Source organism: Mustelus asterias, chromosome 9, assembly GCF_964213995.1.
Source record: "Mustelus asterias chromosome 9, sMusAst1.hap1.1, whole genome shotgun sequence".
In the NCBI taxonomy this organism is placed as follows: Eukaryota; Metazoa; Chordata; class Chondrichthyes; order Carcharhiniformes; family Triakidae; genus Mustelus; species Mustelus asterias.
Genome location: NC_135809.1, coordinates 65,487,045 through 65,514,403, shown reverse-complemented (window position 1 = coordinate 65,514,403; position 27,359 = coordinate 65,487,045). Strand labels below are relative to the sequence as shown.

Here is a 27,359-nt window from a genome sequence, read left to right as displayed (position 1 = left end):
AGGTACGTTGACCTGAACAGGCGCCGGAGTGTGGTGATGTAATAACTCCATGGAGGCGAAAGTCCCATCACCAAGTTACTTTATTTACAGCATACATCTGTCCACAGCCAACTCTCCAGTTGCTTCCTGCTGAATGCAGGCTGGGAGTCTGACACACCGGCTTTGCATTAATGATCAATTAAGACTCATCAGGTATTTCTTTTGATACCAATCAAGTAAACGAACTCAAATTAACTTAGGGACAAAGTAAAAGGGGCAGCTCCCCAAAAGGAAGGGGGAACAGCCCGAACCAAAAACAAAGTCGAAAGGAAACTTAAAACGTCAAACCAAAAGGTGATTATCGGGGTCGATAATACACCCCAGCCCCTGCGGCGCCCAGCGGTCGCGGAAGGCAGCAAGTGCACCCGTGGACACCGCATGCTCCCTCTCCAGGGACACCTGGCCGCGAATGTAGCCGCGGTAGAGGGGCAGACAGTCGGGATGGACTACCCGTCGATCGCCCGCTGCCTGGGCCTATTAATGGCTCGCCTCGCCAGGCCCAGGAGCAGGTTCACGAGAAGGTCGCCATCCCGACCCACCCCTCTCCGCACCAGGTGCCTGTAGATCAGGAGCGTGGGACTGAAGTGTAAACAAAACATCAGTAAAAGGTTTTTCAAGTAAACAAAAAGGGAGTGCAATCTAAAACACAAAACATAGACATGGTCCACGGACTCCACAAGGCCACAGAAGGGGCAAGCTTGGGAGCCCGTGAACCTAAAGAACCTACGGTTGTGCAGAATTGCTGCGTGCAACACCCTCCACCCCAGGTCCCCAAGATAATTGGGGGAAATCTCTCCGTAGAGGGACCTCCACTGGGGACCTCCGCCGCCCGGCGGCAACAAGGCCCGCCAAGGTGAGTCCGGGCGACAGGCGAGGACGCGGTAGTGAAAGGTGTGCAGCAGCAGCCCGTACAGGAAACGCCTCCGCGCGGTGGAAAAAGGCATGGAGGACATTTGTGAGGTGGCACACGCAGTGGGGCACCTGACCCGGGGTGGGGGGGGTCTAGGCTTCGGGCCAATGTGGAATTCCGTCCCAGCAGGGGAATGCTCGGGCGGGATCCCACCACACGCCTGCACCACCTTGAGACCGCATGTGCACTTGCGGCTGAGCACGACCGTCCTAAGGTCTTGGATGGCTTTGGCCGCGCCACCCCCGCGGCGCTCAGCCAGCACCAGCCCGCTCCTCCGCCATCCAGCACGTCCCCGATCCTGGCCACCCCGCCGTCCACAGCCCTCCTCTCCGCCAGCCACCTGAAGTTGTACAGCTGGAGGAGCGAATTCCTGAGCAGCGGCTCTCATACGAGCGTCGCTACTCCTGACGGGGGAGAGCTGCATCGTGAGATGACCGCGTTCCAGACCGTAAGGAGGTCCTTGTAAAAGACGGGCAACTCCTGCAAGGAAGTCGGAATACACCCCAGGTTGATGTGCAGGAGCTGCACGTCATAATTCAGGCAGTGCAACTGGCGGAAGAAATACATCACCCAGGGCACACCATTGTGGAGGAGGCTCGACGCAAAGGTATCTCTGCAGGGTCTGGAGGCGGAAGGTCGCTATCTGTGTACGGAGACACATCAGACCTTGACCGCCCTCCTCAATCGGGAGATGCAGAACCTCGGCAGAGGCCCAGTGCAGTCGGTTGTCACAGAAGAACCGCATGAGGGCTTTCTGCATATCGGTGACAAAGCCAGGGGGAGGGGTCAAAGTGACCAGCCGGTACCACAGCATGGAGGCGACCAGCTGGTTTATGACGAGAACTCGCGCCCTGTAGGACAGCACTCGGAGCAGTCCTGTCCAGCGACCCAGGCGGGCGGAGACTTTGGCCTCCAGCTCCTGCCACTTCGCCGGCCAGGATTCCTCGGCTGGGCAGAGATGGACCCCCAGGTAGAGGAGGTAGGTCCTGCTCCAGGTGAAAGGCCTGAGCTACTTCAGAAGGTGGTCCGTTTCTCACGGACAGACCAGGGGTCTGGAGCACTTGGCCCAGTTGATCCTGGCGGAGGACGCGGTGGAGTACACCGCCTGGCATTCTCGCATCCTCCACAGGTCAGCCGGGTCTGTGAATGTGAGGAGCACGTCATCGGAATAAACTGACAGGACCACCCCTACGTCCGGGCCGTGCAGAGCCAGACCCGACAACCTCCTCCGCAAGAGGCGCAGGAATGGCTCCACGCATATAGAATACAGTTGGCCGGACAAGGGGCAGCCCTGCCGTACCCCTCTCCCGAAGCGAAGGGGCGCCGTCAGGGACCCGTTAACCTTAATCAGACACTCTGCGGCAGAGTAGAGTAATCGGATCCGGGCGACAAAATGTGTCCCGAACCCGAATGTCCGCAGAGTCCCGAGCAAATACTCGTGCTCCACCCTGTCGAACGCCTTCTCCTGATCAAGTGATAAGAAGGCGCTCGACAGGCCAGCCCTCTGGGAATGGTGGATCAGGTCCCGGACCAGATGTAAATTATCATGTATCGAACGGCCCGGGGCCATGTAGGACTGGTCAGGGTGGATCCTCCAAGGTGTGAAGCCATCGCCCTGGCAAAGATCTTATAGTCCGTGCTGAGGAGGGAGACCGGGCGCCAGTTTTAAGACAGCGGAGAACCCCCCTCTTCGGCAGCAGGGCACTAATTGCCCTGCGCCACGAAAGGGGCATCTCCCCGGTGGCAATGCTCTCCCCCAGGACCCCCGCATAGTCTTTCCCAGGATATCCCAGAGCGCCCTGAAGAACTCCACGGTCAGCCCGTCCAGCCTCGGGGCCTTGCCCCATTGCAGGCTGTTGAGGTCGCCAGTCAGCTCGGCCATCGTGATGTTGGCCTCAAGCCTGCCGACGCTCTCTGGGCTGATCGGAGGCGGGTCCTCCCACAAAACTCTGCGGGCATCCTCGCTGGACGGATTCGGAGAGAAGAGGGTGGTATAATAGTTCCGGGCAATGGCCCGCATGCCCTCCGGATCCGAGATGGGGGAACCATTGTCGGCCAGCAGCATAAGGAGATGCTGACGGTTAGCCCGTCCTTTTTCCAGTGAGCAGAAGAAGGGGGAGCCGCGGTCCAGGTCCACCTGAAACTGGAGCCGCGACCTCACGTACGCGCGATGGGACCTGACCAGTTCCAGATCCCGCGGCGTGCCCTTCTTCTCCCTGTACTCCAGCCGCAGGGCCGGTTCACGTCGGGCTGACTGAGACGTGCCTCCAGGTCAAAAACCTCCTTCTCCAACTCCTCGAGCCTGGATTTCCGCCTCCTCGTCGACCCCCTCGCGTACTCCTGACAGAAGGTCCAGACGTGAGTCTTTCCCACATCCCACCATAGCCTCAAGGAGGGGAAGCCTCCCCGCTTCCTTCTCCAGCTGGCCCAGAATCGACGAAACAAGTCCAGGAAGCACTCATCCTCCAGCAGTGTGGTGTTGAAGTGCCAGTACGTGGACCCCCCCCGCCCCCCCCCCCCCCCCGCCCCCACCCCCCCCACCCCCAGACGCGAGACGGAGCAAACTCCGCCCACACCTGCCGCATGGAGGCCGACGGGACGCCGGACACGTGCGCCCTCGAAGTGAAAAAGCAGTTGGATTCTGGATGTTCCGCCTCCAGGCTTTACGAAAGTGAAGGCGCTGGAGCCAGGATGGAGATGTCTCCAGATGCCCACCAAGTCGTGGATCCCGAGCAGGTCCCGCAACTTCACCACTGCCAGGGGCCGGTGCGGTCCCGTGCCTCGAGGGTGCAGTTGAAATCCCCCCCGAGGATGATGCATTCGCCCCCAGCGATGGTGTCGAGATGAGCGGACACTTTCTCGTAGAAAGTCGTTTGCTGCAGTCTGCCGCCCGGGGCGTAGACGTTCAGGAAGTGAATGACCACGCCCCCCTCACGGACCGTCAAGTGCAGCAACCGGCCTGGCACCGGCTCCTTGACCCCCAAGATCTCCAGCTGAAAATTCGGGGCCAACAAGATAGCCACCCCGCTGGAAGCGAGCATGAGGTGGCTCATGTAGACCCCCCCGTCGTTTCTTTTGTCTTTCCTTTTCGCGCGCTTGCCCCCATCCTGGAGAGGGGCGTAGGCGCCACAACCTCTAAGCTAGGGGAGGGAGTGTGGGGAGCCCCACAGGTCTCAGATACCCCCTCCCCTGAGGTGTAGTGCCTCTTCTTGAGGGGCAACCCCTTGGCAGGGGATGCATCTCGCACTCTGCCCCTCTCCTTCCTGCCCCACCCCTTGGTTTTTCCTTTTCCCTCCCCGGGAGGTGCTACATCTGCTGGCTCGGGGTGGCGTACCTCCCCACGCCCGGACTCGGGAACCCGCGACGCCAGGCCCAGCACAAGATGCTGAGGCACCCATGGGCCCGGTAGCTGGTGTTGGAGGGAGGCCGGAGGGGGTCTTTTTCCCGTTGCCGGCTGCTAGGGTGACTGGGGTAGTGAGGGCCGGGGTTCCGTTCCCCCCCCCCCTTCTTTCCAAGGGTCTTCTGGCTACGCGGAGGCTCCACTCCCCCCCCCTCGGCCGGCAGCCAAGGTGGTAGCCACTGCCGGCGTGGCCTCCCCTTGCAGGGGGCCAGGTGGTACTTGGTTGGGGGGTAAGAGGGGGCTGCGGTGCCAGCTGCGGCCGCCTTGGGGTGCGAATTGGCGGCCTTGGAGGCGGGGCAGTTCTTCTTAATATGCCCCGCCTCCTTATAGGCCTGGCACCGCACACTGTCCGTGGACCAGAAGACCCGGTATGTGGTCCCTGAAAGGGGATGTTGAACCCCCCCCCTCGAGGCACTCCTCCCGGGCTAGGCGGACGAACAACTGGCGCCGGAAGGAGTACACGTGCTGGAGGGCGGGGTCCCGAAGGCCGAGCGGGACCAGCGCCACCCCGGACCTGACCTCCCCCAGTAGACGGAGCTGGGGGAGGAGGAGCTCCACGGAGATGAAGGGGGGGGGGTGGAATGTCCTATAGGGGTCCACCGCCAAGAACGTCCCGCCCACCGTGAGCCCCTTTTCCAGGGCGAGGTGGACCACCCGCTCGGCCTTCAGAAAGAATACGGCCTTGCCGTACATCTTTGAGGCTGCGACAATGGCTGAGGGGCCGACAACCCCAGCCATTGCCCTCACGCAGGCCTCAATGGTCATGTCGGGGTGGGTGTAGCACGTTACACCCAGCTGTTTTATCAGGAGATGAAAAGGGCCTTGGGAGTGGCGGGGACTTTGGCCACCGTCACACCCGCATTAGGTGGGCCTGGAGGGCCCTGCCACTGGCAACGGGGTCATTGTCACCATTTGTTTTAATAACAGGTGCTACGCCCACCCCGAGACTGCCCAGATGCACGGCAGGGCGTATTGGTGGTTGCTTTTTCCATGGTGCGGGGGGAGGGCGGGGGAGGGGGGGGGGCGCGGGGGTGGGGGGCTGCAGGGAGGGATGAGTGAGAGGCCCCTCTGGCCTTTACAACAGGCGCAAAGAGAGAGAGGGTGGGTAGAGAGGGAAGGGAGTGTGGGTGTGGGTGTCTCTGCCCAGGTGTCAGAGAAGGAATGAGGGAGGGTGGGGGTCAGGGTGCTCTCTCCCTGGTGTCAGAGAGGGAAGAGGAAGGAGGAAGGAGAAGCCCTCTCCAGAGACACCTGGCCGCGAATGTAGCCGCGGTAGAGGGGCAGACAGTCGGGATGGACGGCCCCGTCGATCGCCCGCTGCCTGGACCTATTGATGGTGCATCTCGCCAGGCCCAGGAGCAGGTTCACGAGGAGGTCGCCATCCCGACCCGCCCCTCTCCGAACCAGGTGCCCATAGATTAGGAGCATGGGACTGAAGTGCAAACAAAACATCAGTAGAAAGCCATAGAGAAGGTAGTCTCAGGAGCCCAGGAACCAGAAAAACCTACGGTTCTACAGCACTGCTGCGTGCAGCACCCTCCATCCCAGGTCCTCAAGATAATTGGGGAAGATCCCTCCGTAGAGGGACGTCTGCCACCCGACGGTAACAAGGCCCGCCAAGGTGTATCGCGCCAAGGCGAGGATGCGGTAATGAAAGGTGTGCAGCTGCAGCCCGTACAGGAAACGCCTCCGTGCGGTGGAAAAGGGCACGGAGGACATTTCCGCGAGGCGGCACATGCAGTGGGGCACCTGACCCTGGGGGCGGGGGGGAGGTCTAGGCTTCGGGCCAATGTGAAATTCCGTCCGAGCAGGGGAACGCTCGGGCAGGATCCCACCGCACGCCTGCGCCGCCTCGAGACCGCGTGCGCACTCGGGGCCGAGCACGACCGTCCTAAGGTCTTGGATGGCTTTGGCCGCGCGCCGGACGGCCACCCCCGCGCGCTCAGCCAGCACGTGGGCGCTCAGCCAGCACGTGGGGGCTCATCCAGCCCGCTCCTCCGCCATCCAGCACGTCCCCGATCCTGGTCACCCCGCCATCCATGGCCCTCCTCTCCGCCAGCCACCTGAAGTCGTAAGGCTGGAGGTGCGGATTCCTGAGCAGCGGCTCTCGCACGAGAGCCGCTACTCCTGACGGGGGAGAGCTGCGTCGCGAGGCGACCGCGTTCCAGACCGTGAGGAGGTCCTGGTAAAAGATGGGCAACTCCCGCAGGGAGGTGGGAATACGCCCCAGGTTGATGTGCAGGAGCTGCACGTCGTAATTCAGGTCGTGCAACTGGCGGAAGAAATATGTCGCCAGGACACGCCATCGTGGAGGAGGCTCGACGTAAAGGTATGTCTGCAGAGTCTGGAGGCGGATGGTCACCACCTGTGTATGAAGACACACCAGACCTTGTCTGCCCTCCTCAATCGGGAGATGCAGAACCTCGGCAGAGACCCAGTGCAGTCGGTTGTCACAGAAGAACCGCACGAGGGCTTTCTGCATATCGGTGACAAAGCCAGGGGGAGGGGTCAAAGTGACCAGCCGGTACCACAGCATGGAGGCGACCAGCTGGTTTATGATGAGAACTCGCGCCCTGTAGGACAGCACTCGGAGCAGTCCTGTCCAGCGACCCAGGCGGGCGGAGACTTCGCCGGCCAGGATTCCTTGGCTGGACAGAGATGGACTCCCAAGTAGAGGAGGCTGGTCCTGCTCCAGGTGAAAGGCCTGAGCTCCTCCGGAAGGGGGTCCATCTCCCACGGACCGACCAGGAGTCCGGAGCACTTGGCCCAGTCGATCCTGGCGGAGGACACAGCGGAGTACACCGCCTGGCACTCTCGCATCCTCTGCAGGTCAGCCGGGTCCGTGAACACGAGGAGCACATCGGCGTAAGCAGACAGGACCACCCCTACGTCCGGGCCGCGCAGAGTCAAACCCGACAACCTCCTCCGCAAGAGGCGCAGGAATGGCTCCACGCATATAGAATGCAGTTGGGGCAGCCCTGCCGTACTCCTCTCCCAAAGCGAAGGGGCGCCGTCAGGGACCCGTTAACCTTAAATCAGACACTCTGCGGCAGAGTACAGTAATCGGATCCGGGCGACAAACTGCGTCCCGAACCCGAATGCCCGCAGAGTTCTGAGCAAATACTCGTGCTCCACCCTGTCGAACGCCTTCTCCTGATCGAGTGACAAGAAGGCGCTCGACAGACCAGCCCTCTGGGAATGGTGTATTAGGTCCCGGACCAAATGGAGATTATCGTGAATCGATCGGCCCGGGACCGTGTAGGACTGGTCAGGGTGGATCATGTGGTCCAGCACGGACCCAAGGCGCGAAGCCATCGCCCTGGCAAAGATTTTATAATCCGTGCTGAGGAGGGAGACCGGGCACAACTTCTTTAAAAGCTTGAGATCCCCCTTCTTCGGCAGCAGGGCAATAATCGCCCTGCGCCACGAAAGGGGCATCTCCCCGGTAGCAATGCTCTCCCCCAGGACCCCCGCATAGTCGTTCCCCAGGACGTCCCAGAGCGCCCTGAAGAACTCCACGGTCAGCCCGTCCAGCCTCGAGGCCTTGCCCCGTTAGAGGCTGTTGACGGCACCGGTCAGCTCGGCCATGGTGATTTTGGCCTCAAGCCTGCCGACACCCTCTGGGCTGACCTGCGGAAGGTCCTCCCACAGAACTCTGCGGGCATCCTCGCTGGACGGATCCGGAGAGAAGAGCGAGCTGTAATAGTCCCGGGCAATGGCCCGGATGCCCTCCGAATCCGAGACGGGGGAACCGTCGTCGGCCAGCAGCGTAAGGAGCTGCTGACGGTTAGCCCGCCCTTTTTCCAGCGAGTAGAAGAAGGGGGAGCCGCGGTCCAGGTCCACCTCACATAGGCGCCACATGACCTGACGAGTTGCAAGTCCCGCAGCACGCCCTTCTTCTCCCTGTACTCCAGCCGCAGGGCCAGTCCGTGTCGGGCTGACTGAGGTGTGCCTCCAGGTCAAAAACCTCCTTCTCCAACTCCTCGAGCCTGGATTTCCACCTCCTTGTCGACCTCCTCGCGTACTCCTGACAGAAAGTACGGATGTGAGTCTTTCCCACATCCCACCAGAGCCTCAAGGAGGGGAAGCCTCCCCGCTTCCTTCTCCAGCCGGCCCAGAATCGACGGAACGAGTCCAGGAAGCGCTCGTCGTCCAGCAGCGTGGTGTTGAAGTGCCAGTACGTGGACCCCCCTCCCTGCCCACACCAGGTGGTGGTCCGTGCACGGCACCTGCCGTATGGAGGCCGACGGCACGCCGGACATGTGCGCCCTCGAAATGTGAAGGCGGTCGATTCTGGACGCTCCGCCTCCGGGCTTCACGAAACTGAAAGCTCTGGAGCCAGGATGGAGATGTCTCCAGACGTCCACCAAGTCGTGGGTCCCGAGCAGGTCCCGCAACTTCACCATCGTCGGGGTGCACAGCCAGGGGCCGGTGTGGTCCCGAGCCTCGAGGGTACAGTTGAAATCCCCCCCGAGCATAATGCATTCCCCCCCGCGATGGTGTCGAGATGAGCGGACACTTTCTCGTAGAAAGTCATTTGCTGCGGTCCGGCAGTCGGGGCGTAGACGTTCAGCAAGTGAATGACCACGCCCCCCTCACGGACCGTCAAGTGCAGGAACCGGCCTGGCACCGGCCCCTTGACCCCCAAGATCTCCGGCTGAAAGTGTGGGGCCAACAAGATAGCCACCCCGCTAGAAGCGAGCATGAGGTGGCTCATGTAGACCCCCCCCCTCACCACTCCAGGAGCCATCGGGCTTCGTCTCCCGGAACGGTACAGGTTTCTTGCAGGAAGTACACCGCATACTTCCCGTCACGGAGGACCGAGAGGTTCAGGAACTTCACTGCTGCCGTTGACATTGAGGATGGCTATATTCACCTTCATGTCAGTAGCTTAGTGCCACCATCACCACTTACTCTAATTGTGCGGGGGAGCGCTGGCGCAAGATGCACCAGTCCACTCCCCCATGAGCCTATCAAGGAATTCCTGTACCCGACGCTGCCCTTTTTCATCCAGGGCCGGCGCGGCCTGCGAGCAGGCCTGTGCGGACCCAGACAAGCAGCACCAGGTCCGACCAACAGTCGAGGGCTAGCTGGACGCTGTCAGAGCGAACGGAGTGGTTTTTGTAAAGGCCCTGAGTTCCCCAGAGGGGATGAGGGGCGACTCAGTGGGGGGGGCACGAGGGAGTCCCCTGCCTCGCTCCAGGCAGATTCCAAAATCGTCCCCAGGCCCACCACCGAGCAGCTTACCTCCTCGGGGCCGTCGCCCTTCGACTCCGAGTCCCCCGCCGCAGGGTGTACAGCGGACGGCACGGAGCCACCAACGAGTCCTAACTCCCCCCCGATCCCACCCCCAGGATCGGTGGAGGAGGGGCTCACCCCGGGCTCCTCCCTGGTTTGTGGGTCCAAGGGCGGCGGTGACCCAGTCCCCCGCTCTGCCCCAGACACCTGGGCACCCCACAGTTCCGGAGAGTCCTCCGGTCCGAGGCGCCCAGCATCAGAGGTCGGGACAGAGAGGGGGGGCCTTCCTCGCCACCGTCACCCAAGGACCCAAACAACGGGGTGCTGCTGCAGTCCTCCAGCAAGCTAAATAGGAACTCCTCCGGGGTGCTAAATTGCACCGGGTGGAACAGAGCCACGGGGGCCCCGCTCTCACCCGGCCCTGAGGAAGTCCCGTCTGGAGGACTGTGGCAGCACCTGTTTCTTTTGTCTTTCCTTTTTGCGCTCTTGCCCCAGTCCTGGGGGTGAGGCACGAAGACGGCTGGGGGTAGGGCAGGGGATGGAACAAACGTGGAGAGAGGCATAGGCGCCACAACCTCTAAGCTCGGGGAGGGGGTGTGGGGAGCCCCACAGGTCTCAGATTCCTCCTCCCCTGAGGTGTAGTGCCTCTTCTTGAGGGGCATCCCCTTGGCAGGGGCTGCACTTCACACTCTGCCCCTCTTCTTCCTGCCCCGCCCCTTGGTTTTTCCTTTACCCTCCCCAGGAGGTGTTACATCTGCCGGCTGGAGCGAGTCTTTACAGGTAATCAAGTCTAGTCAAGTCAAGTGATGGCCTCAACCGGGATCTTGGGTTCATGTCGCACTATCTGTAATCCCCACGACTTGCCTAGGCTTGCAAAATCTCACTAACTGTCCTGGCTGGAGACAATACACATCTCTTTAACCTGTGCTTAACCCTCTCTCCACTCTCATTGTCTGCACCTTTCAGACTTGATTACCTGTAAAGACTTGCATTCCAACCATTATTTTGTAAATTGAGTTTGTGTCTTTATATGCCCTGTTTGTGATCACGACTCCCACTCACCTGACGAATGAGCAGCGCTCTGAAAGCTTGTGGCTTGTGCTACCAAATAAACCTGTTGGACTTTAACCTGGTGTTGTGAGACTTCTTACTGTGTTTACCCCAGTCCAACGCATGCATCTCCACTTTATGACAGGCACAGAGAGTGTTTGGGTAGAGAGGGAAGGGAGTGTGGGTGTGGTGGGATATCTCTGCCCAGGTGTCAGAGGAGGAATGAGGGAGGGTGGGGATCCAGGTGCTCTCTCTCCCTGGTTCAGAGAGGGAGAGATGGGGATGGAGGAGCAGGAGGGAGGACAAGGGACAGGGCACTGAGGTGGGTCGGTGTCCCAGGTCTGTAGAGGAGTGGGAGGAGGAGGAGAGTGTGCCGGTGTTGGGGGCAAGAGCAGTGGGTGGGGGGACTTTCAATCTTCGGCCCTTTGGGCCCAAACAATGAAAAGTCTGGGGTATATTCACCCCCAATCCTTGTAGATGGAATGAAATCCTCCTGAGTTCTCCCCCCTGGCCCCCACCCGGCCCCCCCCTCCCCCTCTGCCTTCTCTCAGGCACAGACCTTGATGGATGGGGCACCAGCCCAACAACTCAGTCCTCTGGTGATCTCTTCCCTTTGTTTGGTGTTTTCCTCCGTCCTGCAGATGACACTCTCCCGCTCTCAAGGAGAGAGCACCTTCCAGTGACTGGATGTTTCGGGGCGGGCGATTGCGCTTAGTTCCTTCCGTCCTCCTTCCAGGTGGAATCCTTCACGAAAGCTTAAAGACTCTTCACCCAGCTTCTTCTTTCTTCCTTCTTCATGGCACCTATAGTCTTCCCTGTCTGCATCCAACAGCCAGCTCTCCAGTTGCTCCCTGCTGAATGTAGGCTGGGAGTCTGACACACCGGCTTTAAATAGGGAGCATGATGTTCCCTGATTTAACCATCAATTAGAACTCATCAGGTATTTCTTTCGACACCAATCAAGTAAACGAACTCAAATTAACTTAGGGACAAAGTAAAAGGGGCGGCTCCCCAAAAGGAAGGGGGGAACAGCCCGAACCAAAATCAAAGTCGAAAGGAAACTTAAAACGTCAAACCAAAAGGTGATTATCGGGGTCGATAATACACCCCAGCCCCTGCGGCGCCCAGCGGTCGCGGAAGGCGTCAACCGCGCCCGTGGACACCGCATGCTCCCTCTCCAGAGACACCTGGCCGCGAATGTAGCCGCGGTAGAGGGGCAGACAGTCGGGATGGACGGCCCCGTCGATCGCCCGCTGCCTGGACCTATTGATGGCGCGTCTCGCCAGGCCCAGGAGCAGGTTCACGAGGAGGTCGGCATCCCGACCCGCCCCTCTCCGCACCAGGTGCCCGTAGATCAGGAGCGTGGGACTGAAGTGCAAACAAAACATCAGTAAAAGGTGTTTGAGGAAACCAAAAAGGGTGTGCAGCCTAAAACACAGAACGTCGACATGGTCCACGGACTCCACGAGGCCACAGAAAGGGCAGTCTCGGGAGCCCGTGTACCGGAAAAACCTACGGTTGTACGGCACTGCTGCGTGCAGCACCCTCCACCCCAGGTCCCCGAGATAATTGGGGGAGATCCCTCCGTAGAGGGACCTCCACTGGGGACCTCCGCCGCCCGGCGGCAACAAGACCCGCCTGGGCAACAGGCGAGGACGCGGTAGTGAAAGGTGTGCAGCAGCAGCCCGTACAGGAAACGCCTCCGCGCGGTGGAAAAGGGCACAGAGGACATTTCCGCGAGGCGGCACACGCAGTGGGCACCTGACCCGGGGGGGGGGGAGGTCTAAGCTTTGGGCCAATGTGAAATTCCGTCCGAGCAGGGGAACGCTTGGGCGGGATCCCACCGCACGCTTGCGCCGCCTCGAGACCGCGTGCGCACTCGGGGCCGAGCACGACCGTCCTAAGGTCTTGGATGGCTTTGGCCGCGCGCTCAGCCAGCACGTGGGGGCTCATCCAGCCCGCTCCTCCGCCATCCAGCACGTCCCCGATCCTGGTCACCCCGGCGTCCACGGCCCTCCTCTCCGCCAGCCACCTGAAGTCGTAAGGCTGGAGGTGCGGATTCCTGAGCAGCGGCTCTCGCACGAGAGCCACTACTCCTGACGGGGGAGAGCTGCGTCGCGAGGCGACCGTGTTCCAGACTGTGAGGAGGTCCTGGTAAAAGATGGGCAACTCCCGCAGGGAGGTCGGAATACGCCCCAGGTTGATGTGCAGGAGCTGCACGTCGTAATTGAGGCCGTGCAACTGGCGGAAGAAATACGTCACCGTCGCACGCCATCGTGGAGGAGGCTCGACGTAAAGGTATCGCTGCAGGGTCTGGAGGCGGAAGGTCGCTACCTGTGTGCGGAAACACACCAGACCTTGTCCGCCCTCCTCAATCGGGAGATGCAGAACTGCACGAGGGCTTTCTGCATATCGGTGACAAAGCCAGGGGGAGGGGTCAAAGTGACCAGCCGGTACCACAGCATGGAGGCGACCAGCTGGTTTATGATGAGAACTCGTGCCCTGTAGGACAGCACTCGGAGCAGTCCTGTCCAGCGACCCAGGCGGGCGGAGACTTTGGCCTCCAACTCCCGCCAGTACGCCGGCCAGGATTCCTCAGCTGGGCAGAGATGGACCCCCAGGTAGAGGAGGTTGGTCCTGCTCCAGGTGAAAGGCCTGAGCTCCTCCGGAAGGGGGTCCGTCTCCCACGGACCGACCAGGAGTCCGGAGCACTTGGCCCAGTTGATCCTGGCGGAGGACGCGGTGGAGTACACCGCCTGGCATTCTCGCATCCTCCACAGGTCAGCCGGGTCCGTGAACATGAGGAGCACATCAGCGTAAGCAGACAGGACCACCCCTACGTCCGGGCCGCGCAGAGTCAAACCCGGCAACCTCTTCCGAAAGAGGTGCAGGAATGGCTCCATGCATTTAGAATACAGTTGGCCGGACAAGGGGCAGCCCTGCCGCACTCCTCTCCCAAAGCGAAGGGGCGCCAGACTCATCAGGTAGTTCATGCTCTCGCAAGCCAACCTCATTAGCCTGGCTGAAGTCATCACAGGCAACTAGGGGAATTTTACAGTAACTTCATTGCAGTGTTAATGTAAGCCTTACTTGTGGCTAATAAATAATAAATAAACTTTAGTGTCCATCAGAACGAGATTTGAAAACTGCTAAAATGTGGCCCAGTCGGTAGTCAAAGGTTGAGCATTAGTATGTTAACCTTACTAATGAGAGTTGAGAGTAGCTGAACTGTGGAGAGGCTTGTGGTTTTCCAACTGATTATTGTGTCCTTGTTCATGGGATGTGGGTACTGCTGGCTAGGCCAGCATATTTTGCCCATCCCTAATTGCCTTTAAGAAGTTGGGTGGGTGAGCCAACTTCTTGAACTGCTGCAGTCCCTAAGGTGCAGGATTTTGATCTCGTGGCACTGATGGAACAGCGACATATTTGCAAGTCAAGATGGCGAGTGACTTGAGGATGAACCTCCAGGTGATGGGTTCCCAAGTATCTGCTGCTCTTGTCCTTCTACGTGGCTTGGAAGTGCTGTCATAGGAGGCTTGGTGAGTTGCTGCAGTGCACCTTGTAGATGGTATATATGGCTGCCACTGTCTGTTATTGGTGGGGGAGGTCATGAATATTTATGGTGTGGAATGTGGTGCTAATCAAGCTTGGTGTCAAGTTTCTCGAGTGTTAGAGAAGCTGCACTCATCTAGGCAAGTGGAGAATATTCCGTCACACTCCTGCCTTGTGCCTTGGAGATGGTGGAAAGGCTTTGGGGAGTCAGGAGGTGAGTTACTCTCCACAGAAATCCTTGCCTTTGACTTGCTCTGGTAGCCACAGTATTTAAATGGCTAGTCCAGTTCAGTTTCTGGATAACCCTCAGGATGTTGATAGTGGGGATTCAGCCATTGGTAATGTAATTGAATGTCAAGGGGGGAAGGTTAAATTCTTTATTGTTGGAGATGGCATTTATTGGCATTTGTGTGGTGTGATTGTACTTGCCACTTGTCAGCCCAAGCCTGGATATTGTCTAAGTCTTGCTGCATTCGGACATGGCCTGCTTCAGTACCTGGGGAGTTGTGAATGGTGTTGAACATTGTGCAGTAATCAGTGAACTTCCCCACTTCTGACCTAATGATGGAAGGGAGGTCACTGATGAAGCAGCTGAAGATGGTTGGGGCTAGGACATCTCCCTGAGGAACTCCTGCAGTGATGTCCTCAAGCTGCCATGATTGACCTTTAATTACTACAACCATCTTCCTTTGGGCCAGCCATGACTCCAGCCAGCAGAGTTTTGCTTGATTCCCACTGACTCCAGTTTTTTCTAGGGCTTGTTGATGTTGCTCTCAGTCAAATGCTGCCTTGATGTCAAGAGCAGTCACTCTGACCTCACCTCTTGAATTCAGTTCTGAATGAAAGCTGTAATGAGGTCACGAGCTGGGTGGCCCTTGCGAACTCAAACTGAGTGTTGGTGAGCAGGTTATTGCTGAGTCAGTGTCATTTGATAGCACTGCCAACATTCCATCACTTTACTGATGATCAGGAGTAAACTGATGGGGTGGTCATTGGTCGGGTGGATTTTCCCTGCCTTTTGTGTATCGAACATATCTGGGCAATTTTCCACATTGCTGGGTAGATGCCAGTGTTTGAGCTGTATTGGGACAGCTTGGCTAGGGTCTAATTCTGGAACACAAGACTTCAGTCTAATTTCCAGAATGTTGTCAGGGCCCAGACCTTTGCAGCTAATGCTGTTGGTCAAGGACTCTACCCAGCAGAGTAATGGGGGATGATTTTCAGCCTATTTTGCCAAGATATTGATTCCAATCACTACGGCACGTAAACCACAATGACTAACCAGCACTTAGCACCAAGACAACACACCTCCCAGCCCTCTCCACCATCTCACCTCACACACAGTGAGTGCAACTGTCAGAGCGATGACCAAGGGGGCTTCTTACCAGATGGGGTCCCGGCAGGTTCCCAGAGGACTGTAGCCCACAATGACAATTCCATGGGAGTCACAAAATTCCTTTAACTTGGGCTGAGTAAAATATGGGTGACATTCGACCTGAGCAGAAAAAGACCAAAGATAAAGGACCAGTGGCCATAGATCTACTCAGCCTTACATCCTCCTGTGTAAATTCTAGTATACAGGATTTATCAATCTGGCTTCATGTAGATAGTAATCTCACTCCAGAGCTATCAGGGTTTGAATTCAAGCTCTGTCACAGACTGATCAGAATTCATGGGCAAAGGAACTTGGGATTGGCTGGGGGAGGGTAGTCTGGAAATCAGGAGCGATGGGATGGTGTGGTGATTTGCATGGACAGAGAGGTGAAGAGTGGATCTTTGCAAGATATGATGCCAGCTGGTTTTAAAGGGAAGGGGTCAGAATCTTAAGAGAGAAAAGCATTAACCATGCAGCAGCTAACACAGGGACCAGGATGGGAAACTGGGCAGACAACAATTTGGTGAGAATAGGGTCAAAGGAGCAAGAGATGGATCTCATAGGCACAGTGAGCTTGGAAAGAGCATTAGGGGAGGTAAATGAGAGAAAAGCTGTGAGGACAGTTCTTGGACAGAGGTAAATCTTGGAGGATTCACCAAGATGCTGCCTTGGCATTTCAGCAATGAACAGAGGCTGGTTAGGCTGGGGTTTTCCTTAGAGCAGGGAAGGCTGAGGGGTGGGACCTGACTGAGGTGTACAAAATTATGATAGATACAGTCAGTAGAAAGAAACTGTTGCCCTTAATAACCGGGGGCACATAATTAAAGTAAGGGGCAGGAGATTTAGAAGTGATTTGAAGATAAGCATTTTCACCCAGAGGGTGGTGGGAATCTGGAACTCACTGCCCGAAAGGGTGTTAAATGTCAGAACCCCCACAACATTTAAGAAGCATTGTGATGAGCACTTGAAATGCCATAGCATACGAGGCTACGGACCAAGGGCTGGAAAATGGGGTTAGAATAGATAGGTGCTTGATGGCTGGCACAGACAAGATGGGCTGAAGGTCCTCTTGCTGTTTTGTAAAACTGTCTGACACTTAGGACGGGATTTTCTGGCTGCATCACTCCAAAACCGGAAAATCCTGCCCAAGGTCAACGGACCTGTGTATGGTACTGTCCCACCTGCTACGATTCCCGTGGCGGGCAGGATGGGAAAATTCCCCCCAATGACTCTAAGATTTGGCCCAATGGGCTAGGGGACAAGAGGGAATCAGGGAAAGTTGATGGGATGGTCTTGATCTTAGTGACAAAGAATGATGAAGTCCTCGCACTTGTTGAGGATGAGGGTGAAGGAGTTTAAGAAGCTGATTGATGGTGGAGAGTAGAAGCTGGGGTTTATCCTAGAATAGCAAGCAGTTTTGACAGGCTTAAGGAGGATTTGCTGTCTGCCATTTCCGTTTCAGTCCATGTCCCTTCTATTTCAAAGAGATAAGATGAGGACTTTATTGGGGGAATGATTGGGGTGAGAAATAGTAATGGTTTTAATGGGGCATGAAAGGTAGAGGGATGGATGTGGTTGAACAGATCAGGACCTTGCAAAATTGCTGTGACAAATTAGATAGTTGGAAATTTGCAAGTGTAATTGGCACAAAATGTTTATTTTCCAGCGATTGACACAAACGGAAGTGGGGTTAGAAAAGAAAAGGGAATATAAGTGACAAGTGAAAGACAGGTGATCTAAGTTGCACAAATTAAGATAAATGAGCTTGATCTAATATCCAATACAGAGACATGATTACATGGTGGGAATTAAATATTCAAGCATGCTTGGCATCTTGAAAAGGCAGGCAGAGTGGAAAAGGAACAGGACTAGCCTTGATGATAAAGGATGGTGTAAGGACAGTAGTGAGAAAGGATCTTGGCTCAGAAGATCCAGAAATGGAGTTAGTATGGGTGGTGATAAGAAATAACAATGGGCAGAAAACACTGGTGTTTTCTGGCTCCTAAAATTAACTATATTGATAGACAAACATTGATAAGGAAATGAATGGAGCTGATAACAGAAACAATACAATAATCATGGAGACTTTAATTGTCATACCAATTCAACAAATTAAATCGGCAAAAGTGGTTTGGAAAATTAGTTCATGGAAGGCATTCTGGGAAAAGTGCCCTTGCAAATACCATCGCTGTGAAGCAGTCAGGGAAGAATGTCCTTGCAGACATGGTGGCACAATGGTTAGCACTGCTGCCTCACAGTGCCACGGACCTGGGTTCAATTCTGGCCTTGGGTAACTGTCTGTATGGAGTTTGTACATTCCCCCTTTGTCTGTGTGGGTTTCCTTTGGGTGCTGTGGTTTCCTCCCACAGGCAAAGATGTGTGTTAGGTTAATTGGCCATGCTAAATTGCCCTTGGTATCAGGGGGATTTACAGAATAAATACATGTGGGATACGGCTTGGATGGAATTGTTGTCAGTGCAGGCTCGATGGGCCAAATGGCCTCTTTCTGCACTGTAGGGATTCTATGATTCTATGAAGAGTGTCCTTGCCTTTGCTGTGAAGCTATTTTCCATTGGGAGCAGCTGATTGGTGAGTAAGTCTGATGGGTATTTCCAACCTACATTAAATTGTAAGTCATTGCTTAAGCAAAGGTGGGGAATGATTTGATTTATTTCTTTTAGTCTTCTAAAATTTAAACTAAACTTAAAAAGGTTTAAATGGCAGAAGAGCTCGAAGCCATGGCTTGCTCCTCCTCCATGTGGGAAGCAGGACACATTTCTAGTGCCTGGAGCCAGCACATGTGCAGGAAGTGTGTCCAGCTACAGCTCCTGGAAGCTTGGGCTTCGGAGCTCGAGTGATAGCTGGAGACACTGTGGAGCACCCATGAGTCAGAGCATTCTGGATAGCATGTTCAAGAGGTGGTTACACTGCAGCTGAAGGAACCTGAGGAAGGAAGGGAATGACCACCAGGCAGTTCAAGAAAAAAGGCAGGTAGTTCAGGAATCCTCTGGGGTCTGGCTCGCAAATCAATATTCCATTTTGGTGGCTGATGAGGGTGCTGGTTCCTCCAGGGAGTGCAGACAGAGCCCAGCTTCTGGCACCACAAGCAGCCTGTCTGTACAGGAGGTGAAGAGGAGAGGAAGGGCAATAGCAATAGGGGATTCTGGGGGAGAAGATAGATGCTATTGTGGCCACCAACATGACTCCAGGATGGTGTGTTGCCAACCTGGTGCTAGGATCAGGGATGTCATTGAATGGCAGCAGGACATCCTGAAGGGAGAGGGTGATGAGGCAGAGATCACGGTCCATATTGGCACCAATCACATAGATAGAAAGAGGGATGAGGTCTTGCATCAAGAATTCAGGGGGCTAGATAGCAGACTAAAAAAGCAGGACCTCCTAAGTTGTTATCTCTGGATTACTCCCAGTGCCATGTATTAATGCGCACACAAACAGGAGAATATTGCAGATGAATGTGTGGCTTAAGAATTGGTGCAGGAGGGAGGGTTTTAGATTCTTGGATCACTGGGGCCAGATGGGAAGATGGGACCTGTACAAGCAGAACGGTCTACATCTGGACCAGAATGGTACTAACATCTTTGCGGGATGTTTTGCTAGTGCTATTGGGAAATGTTTAAACTAACCCAGCAGGGTTAGCGGTGTCGTGGTCACTGTTCTCCTGAAGGCTGGGTAGCCCTCTACTTTAATGTCGGGAGTATTGCAGGTAAAACAGATGAGTTAAAGACAATGATTGACACGTGGAATTGTGGTATAGTAGCCATCACACAGACATGGTTGAGGGATGGGCAGGATTGGCTACTCAACATTCCGGGATATAGAATCTTCAGACAAGACAGGAGATGGGTGAAAGAGGAGGAGGCATTGCATTATTAGTTAAGGAGTCAGTTAATGCAGTAAGGAGAGATGATATCTTGGAGGGGGCATCAAATGAAGCTTTGTGGGAGAGCTCAGGAATAAAAAAAGTTGCAGCCACATTGCTAGGTGTTTATTATAGACTCTCAGATAGTCAGCGGGAAAGTGAGGAGCAATATTTACACAGTTCGTGAAGGTGTGTAAAAAGAATAACAATAGGGTAATTATAGTAGATGATTTCAACTTTCCCAACATTAACTGGGATAGACATAGTGTTAAGGGCTTGGATAGAGTGGAGTTCTTGGAATGTGTACAGGTGAACATTTGAGGCCAATTTGCAGGGGGTCCAACAAGGGAAGGACATGTGTTGGACCTAATTATGGCGAATGAAGTCAGACAGGTCGTTGCTGTGATGGTGGGGGAGCATTTTAGTGATAGCAATCACAACATGATAGAATTCATGTTATGGACAAAAAAAATACACAAGTTGCAAAAAAAGGTTTTGGATTGGGGTCAGTGGATTTCAATAAAATAAGGCAGGATCTGGCCAAGGAAGACTGGGAACAGCTACTAGTGGGGAAATCTACAAAAAAGCAATGGGAGGCATTCAAAAAGGAAATGGGGCGGGCACAAGCCCAGAGAACTAGAGATGGTTAGGATACAATGAAAGGAAAAGAAAGGGTTTTCGCAGGTACAGGGGAGCGAATCAGCGGAAGCATTAGTGAAGTACAGAAAGTGCAGGGTGGAGTTTAAGAAAAAAGTTAGGAGAGCAAAGAGGAGATTTGAGAAAGCTCTGCAAGTAAAAATAGGGAAAATCCCAAGATATTCTCTAAGTATATCAATAGGAAGAGGATAACCAGGGAAGAGTAAGGCCCATAGAGAATAAGGGGGCAATCTGTGGGTGGGGCCAGGGAACAATGGGACAGTGTTCAACGAATACTTCACATCCGTCTTGGCCCAAGAGAATGAGTATGAAGGTATGGAATTCAGGAAGAGAGATTGTGAGATTCTTCAGCAAATTGACTTAGGGAAGGACAAGGGTACTGGAGGTGTTGGCAGACTTAAAAATGGACAAAAATCTCCAGGTCAGGATGAATTGTGTCCTAGGCTGCTGTGGGAGGGAAGGGAGGAAATTGTAGGGACTCTAACCCAAATTTTTAATTCCTCTCTGACCCTGGGGAGGTGCCAGACGACTGGAGAACAGCTAATTTGGTTCCGGTATTGAAGAAGGGTTGTAGAGATAAACACAGTAAGAAGTTTAACAACACCAGGTTAAAGTCCAACAGGTTTATTTGGTAGCAAAAGATGTAGAGATAAACCATGGAACTATAGACATAAGTCTCATGTCAGTAGCAGGGAAACTATTGGAGAAAATTCTGAATGAGAGCATCTATCTCCACTTGGAGAGGCAAGGCTTGATCAGGGATAGTCAGCGTGGCTTCGTCAGAGGGAGGTCATACCTAACAAATCTGATTGAATTTTTTGAGGAGGTGACCAGATGAGGGTAGTGCAGTTGATGTGGTTTATACGGATTTCAGCAAAGCCTTTGACAAGGTCCCACATGGGAGACTTGTAAAGAAGGTCAATACACACGGGATACAGGGTAATTTGATAAAGTGATTCAAAATTGGCTCAGTTGTAGGAGACAGAGGGTGATGACAGAAGTGTGTCCAGTGGCGCACCACAGGGATCTGTTCTGGGTCCACTATTATTCATCTTTTATATAAACAACCTATATGATTATGTGGGGGTGGAATTAATGAGTTTGTGGATGACACAAAGATTGGCCGGGTGGTTAAAGTGGGCTGAGTGTATGGGCTATAGGAAGATATGGACAGGATGGTCAAATAGGTAGATATGTGGAAGATAGAATTTAACCCCGAAAAGTGTGAGATGATAGACTTTGGAAGGAGTAATTTGACAAGGAAGTATTCAATAAATGGAATGACACGAGGAAGTTCTGTGGAACAAAGAGACCTTGGCGAGTTTGTCCATAGATCTCTGAAGGCGGAAGGGCATGTTAGTAGGGTGGTGAAAAAAAACATATGGGACTTGTCTTTATCAATTAAGGCATACATTACAAAAGCAGGGAGGTCATGTTGGAGTTGTATAGAACTTTGGTGAGGCCACAACTGGAGTACTGTGTGCAGTTCTGGTCATCACATTATAGGAAGGATGTGATTGCACTAGAAGGGATGTAGAGGAGATTCACTAGGATACTGCCTGGGATGGAACATTTAAGTCATGAAGAGAGGTTGAATAGGCTTGGGTTGCTTTTGTTGAAGAAGAGAAGACTGAGGGGTGACCTAATTGAGGTATATCTGACCATGAGGGGCATGGACAGAGTGGAAAAGGAGGTGTTCCGCTTAGTTGAAGGATCAGTCATGTGCGGACTTAGGTTCAAGGTGAGGGGCAGAAAGCTTAGGGGGGGATTTGAAGAAAAATCTTTTATCCAGAGGGTGGTGATGGTTTGGAATGCTTTGCCTGGGAGAGTGGTAGAGGTGAGTTGCCTCATGGTAGGCTGGTACAAAAGGTTGGATCTCATGGGATAAAGGGGGAGGTGGCGAGATGGGTGGAGAACTGGCTTGGTCACAGAAGACAGAGGGTGGTAGTGGAAGGGTCTTTTTCCGGCTGGAGGCCTGTGACTAGTGGTGTTCCGCAGGGCTCTGTATTGGGACCTCTGCTGTTTGTGATTTATATAAACGATCTGGAAGAAGGTGTAACTGGGGTGATCAGTAAGTTTGCGGATGACACAAAATTGGCAGGACTTGCAGATAGTGAGGAGCACTGTCAGAGGCTACAGAAGGATATAGATAGGCTGGAAATTTGGGCAAAGAAATGGCAGATGGAGTTCAATCCTGATAAATGCGAAGTGATGCATTTTGGTAGAAATAATGTAGGGAGGAGCTATACGATAAATGGCAGAACCATAAAGGGTGTAGATACGCAGAGGGACCTGGGTGTGCAAGTCCACAGATCCTATCATAGAAATCATAGAATCATAGAAACCCTACAGTGCAGAAGGAGGCCATTCGGCCCATCGAGTCTGCACCAACCACAATCCCACCCCGGCCCTACCCCCACATATTTACCCACTAATCCCTCTAACCTACGCATCCCAGGACTCTAAGGGGCAATTTTTTTTTTTTAACCTGGCCAATCAACCTAACCCGCACATCTTTGGACTGTGGGAGGAAACCGGAGCACCCGGAGGAAACCCACGCAGACACGAGGAGAATGTGCAAACTCCACACAGACAGTGACCCGAGCCGGGAATCGAACCCAGGACCCTGGAGCTGTGAAGCAGCAGTGCTAACCACTGTGCTACCGTGCCGCCCCTTGAAGGTGACGTCACAGGTGGAGAAGGTGGTGAAGAAGGCATATGGCATGCTTGCCTTTATAGGACGAGGCATAGAGTATAAAAGTTGGGGTCTGATGTTGCAGATGTATAGAACGTTGGTTCGGCCGCATTTGGAATACTGCGTCCAGTTCGGGTCGCCACACTACCAGAAGGACGTGGAGGCTTTGGAGAGAGTACAGAGGAGGTTTACCAGGATGTTGCCTGGTATGGAGGGGCTTAGTTATGAGGAGAGATTGGGTAAACTGGGGTTGTTCTCCCTGGAAAGACGGAGGATGAGGGGAGACTTAATAGAGGTGTATAAAATTATGAAAGGCATAGATAGAGTGAATGGTGGGAAGCTTTTCCCCAGGTGGTGACGTTCACGAGGGGTCATAGGTTCAAGGTGAAGGGGGGGGAGGTTTAACACAGATATCAGAAGGACATATTTTACACAGAGGGTCGTGGGGGCCTGGAATGCGCTGCCAGGCAAGGTGGTGGAGGCGGACACACTGGGAACGTTTAAGACTTATCTAGATAGCCACATGAACGGAGTGGGAATGGAGGGATACAAAAGAATGGTCTAGTTTGGACCAGGGAGCGGCACGGGCTTGGAGGGCCGAAGGGCCTGTTCCTGTGCTGTATTGTTCTTTGTTCTATCCTTTAAAAGGTACCTGGATAAACACTTGGCACGTCATAACATTCAAGGCTATGGGCCAAGTGCTGGGAAATGGGATCAGGTGTTTCTCACATGTTGGTGCAGACTTGGTGGGCTGAACAACCTCTTCAGCATTGAATGATTCTATGATTTAAGATATTAAAACATCATATCAGTGAAATGACCAGGATGCAGCCATTTTAGATTCAATTTTGTGTAACAAGACAGAGTTAATATTACACTACGACATCCTCTGGGAAAGAGTGATCATAATAATATAGAACATTATATGGAGTTTGAGAGGGAGGCCCACAAGTACAAAAGTAATGAGCTTTAATAAAGCTAATTACACAGGTATGAGGGAAAATTGGCTAAATAGTTTAGGAAATTAGATTACAAGGCTATGACAGAGGAGCAATGACAAACATTGGCAGAACCTTTTTCATAATTCTCAATAAATCTACATTCCATTGAAGCAAACCTTCACTGGAAAAATCATGCATTCATGGCTAATTAGGGAAAATAGCAATAATATTAGAAGGTGAAGTTTATAACATTTCCCATTAAAGTGGTAAACCTGAGATTAGGAGAGTTTTAAATCTAGCAAAGGATGACTGTAGGATTGATAACAAGGGAATCCAGATGAACTAGAAATAACTAAACCGATTATCAATTAAGCAGAAAAGACGAAAGTAATGAGAGTAAATATGGGTGCAGTAGAAAGTGAGAGTGATGAAATGATAATAGAGAGTAAGGAAATGGCAAAGATATTAAATAAGTACCTTGGGCGGAATTTTCCCGTCCCACCCACCACCGGAATTGTAGTGGGTGGGACATGGACCATGCGAAGGTGCGTTGACCTTGAGGCGAGCATGGCTGGAAAATCCTGCACCTTGTGTTTATCTTCAGAGTGTCTAATCTAACTGTGCCACCATGCCATGAAATTGGGAATCGTTCGAATTCCCTACCCCAGTGGACTGTGGATACTTTGAATATATAGCGTGGCATGGTGACACAATGGTTAGCACTGCTGCCTCACAGTGCCAGAAATCTGGGTTCAATTCCCAGCTTGGGTCACTCTCTGTGTGGAGTTTGCACATTCTCCTCGTGTCTGCGTGGGTTTCCTCTGGCTGCTCCAGTTTCCTCCCACAGTCAAAAGATGTGCGGGTTAGGTGGATTGGTCATGCTAAATTGCCCCTTAATACCAGAGGGACTAGCTAGGATAAATGCATGGGGTTCTGGGGATAGGGCCTGGGTGGGATTGTGGTCAGTGCAGACTTGATGGGCCAAATGGCCTCCTTCTGCACTGTAGGATTCTATGATTCTATATTCAAGGATGACTTGGAGATTGTTAGACTCTAAGGCAACCAAAAGCTATGGGGATAGGGCAGGAAGATAGAGTTGAGAAAATACCAAGTCCTTATTAAATGGTGGAGCAGGTTCGAGAGGCCACATGGCCTACTCATTCTCTTATAATTATGTTGATCAAACATAGCCCTATCTGTGGTACAGGGCAAGTAGCCAGGTCACTTGAAAAGGCAAGGTCATGGAATGACCATTAGTATGGCTTGGAGAGTGAGAGATTTGGAGGGAGAGATTTAGGGAGGTACTGAGAGCAGTGAATTTAACTCAATGAGTTGCACTGAAATCACCAAGGGTAAGATGTCAAGTCAGAAGTTGGGAGCCAAGTAGGGCAAAAGAGATGTTAAATGAAACATTAATGAGGTTGGAACAAGGAGAGTCACTCAAAGGAGAAGAAGGTACTGTGGGGTGGGGGTAGAGACCAAGTTGTGATTTAGCAATAAGATTCACATTGTCCCCATGACAGTCTGAGTGAAGGAAGTGTTGGAGGATAGAGCCGGGCAGGAAGGCTCCCTTCAGGCTGAAATTTTCCTCGTATCTGCTGTAATAAGTGGGATCACAACACCTTAGCACTCCTTGCAGTAAATGGACAATACCTGGTTTACTGCTGGCTTGTACTTCAGACCTGGTTTGTTCAGGATCAGCTCCAACTGTCTGCGATTGAAATTCGACACACCAATTGACTTGACCAAACCAGCATCTTTCAATGCTTCCAGGGCCTAGAACAAATAAAAATCCTCATACAATAACACAGGTTGCAGATGTTGCAAATCTGAAATCACACCTGAAACATTAGCTCGGATTTTCTCTCTTTTGGTGCTGTGTGACGGAGCTAATTTCCAAACCAGCCAATAGTTTGTCTTCAATTCCCTGAGCTTAATTTTACCACAGTAAGAAGTCTCACAACACCAGGTTAAAGTCCAACAGGTTTATTTGGTAGCAAAAGCCACACAAGCTTTCGGAGCGCTGCTCCTTCGTCAGGTGAGTCTCACCACCACATTGGAAAGAGGTGTGGGTACTAACCTTGCCAGTGATGCCAGTGAATAATTATTTTAAAAACTGACAGAGATGAAGAATGGATGGAAATGTTGAAAACTACAGCATTAACTGGATTCTGATTCTCTTGTTTGCTGCTGGTTTTTTGCTCTTAACTAGTTTGTGAATCAGCACAAGAAGCAACTTGTGTCACACAGAGAAGGAAGAATAAGGAGCTGCTCCACCTTACCTCCCAAGTGGCACACAGGTCAGTTGGATGATACAAATACTTCCCATTTTCATCTTGTGGGTAAATCACATCTCCTGGCTGCAGTAGAAAAATACAAAGAGTTATGACTAACTACTTACATTTATATAGCACCTCTGATGTAATAAAATGTCCCACATTTGTTTCATCTGCTTTATGGGGAAGAGTCAAAAGAAAAAAAAAATTTTGACACCGAACCACATTAGGAGATATTAGGACAGATGGTTAGTTTTGGATTAGAGGAGAATGGAGTTTAGTAAAATAAGGCAGGATGTGGCCAAGGTGGACTAGGAACAGCTACTAGTGGGGAGACCTACAGAAGAGCAGTGGGGATGGTGGGGCGGGTGCGGGTGGTGTTCAAAAAGGAAATGAGTAGAGTACAAGTCCAACATATTCCCTTTAGGGTGATAGGAAGGAGTAACGAGCCCAGAGAACTATGGATGACCAGAGATATTCCGGATATGATAAGGAAAAGAAAGCCTTTTAGGAGGTACAAGGGGAGCAAATCAGTGGAGGCATTCGTGAGGTACAGAAAGTGCAGGGTGGAGCTTAAGAAAGTAATTAGGAAAGCAAAGAGGGGACATGAGAAAGCTCTGGCTGGTAAAAGTAAGGAAAATCCCAAGATATTCTATAAGTATATCAATGGGAAGAGGATAATCAGGGATAGAATCATGTCCTTAATTAGGAGTCAATCTGTGGGAGGAGCTAGAGAACATTGGTAGAGTTGAAAGAATACTTCTGTCTTCTCCCAAGAGAATGAAAATAAAAGTATGGAATTCAGGAAGAGAGACTATGATTTTCTTGAGCAAATTGACATAGGGAAGGACAAGGTGCTACAGGTGATGGCAGGCTTTAAGCCTGGACAAACCTTCAGGTCCAGATGAATTATGTTCCAGGCTGCTGTGAGAGGGAAGGGAGGAGATTGCTCCTCCCTTCTGACCCAAAATTCCTCTTTTGCCATGGGGGAGGTGCCAGAGGACTGGAGAACAGCGAATGTGGTTCCACTATTTCAGAAGAATTGTAGAGATAAGCCAGGGAACGACAGATTGATGAGTCTCATGTCAGCAAAACTACTGGAATAAAATTCTGAAGGAGAGCATCTATATCCACTTGGTGAGGCAACGCTTGATAGTCAGCATGGCTTCGTCAGAGGGAGGTCATACCTAACAAATTTGATTGAATTTTTTGAGGAGGTGACCAGGTGTGTAGGTGAGGGTAGTACAGTTGCTGTATATGGATTTAGCAAAACCTTTGACAAGGTCTCATATGGGAGACTTATAAAAAAGTCAAATGCACATGGGATTCAGGGTAATTTGGTAAAGTGG

General features: G+C 52.9%; 1 protein-coding gene across 2 annotated transcripts in view; it reads right to left on the bottom strand.

Moving 5' to 3' along the window:
• The window catches only part of LOC144498723 (aldo-keto reductase family 1 member D1-like), a 53,504-nt gene that overhangs the window by 7,197 nt on the left and 18,948 nt on the right, over positions 1-27,359 (bottom strand). For both annotated transcript variants that reach the window (XM_078220294.1, XM_078220295.1), the window contains 3 exons: positions 26,017-26,094; positions 25,388-25,510; positions 15,572-15,681 (listed from right to left, as the gene is read on the bottom strand). In XM_078220294.1, coding sequence (XP_078076420.1) covers positions 15,572-15,681; positions 25,388-25,510; positions 26,017-26,094 — 311 coding nt within the window. The remainder of the gene's footprint in view (positions 1-15,571; positions 15,682-25,387; positions 25,511-26,016; positions 26,095-27,359) is intronic.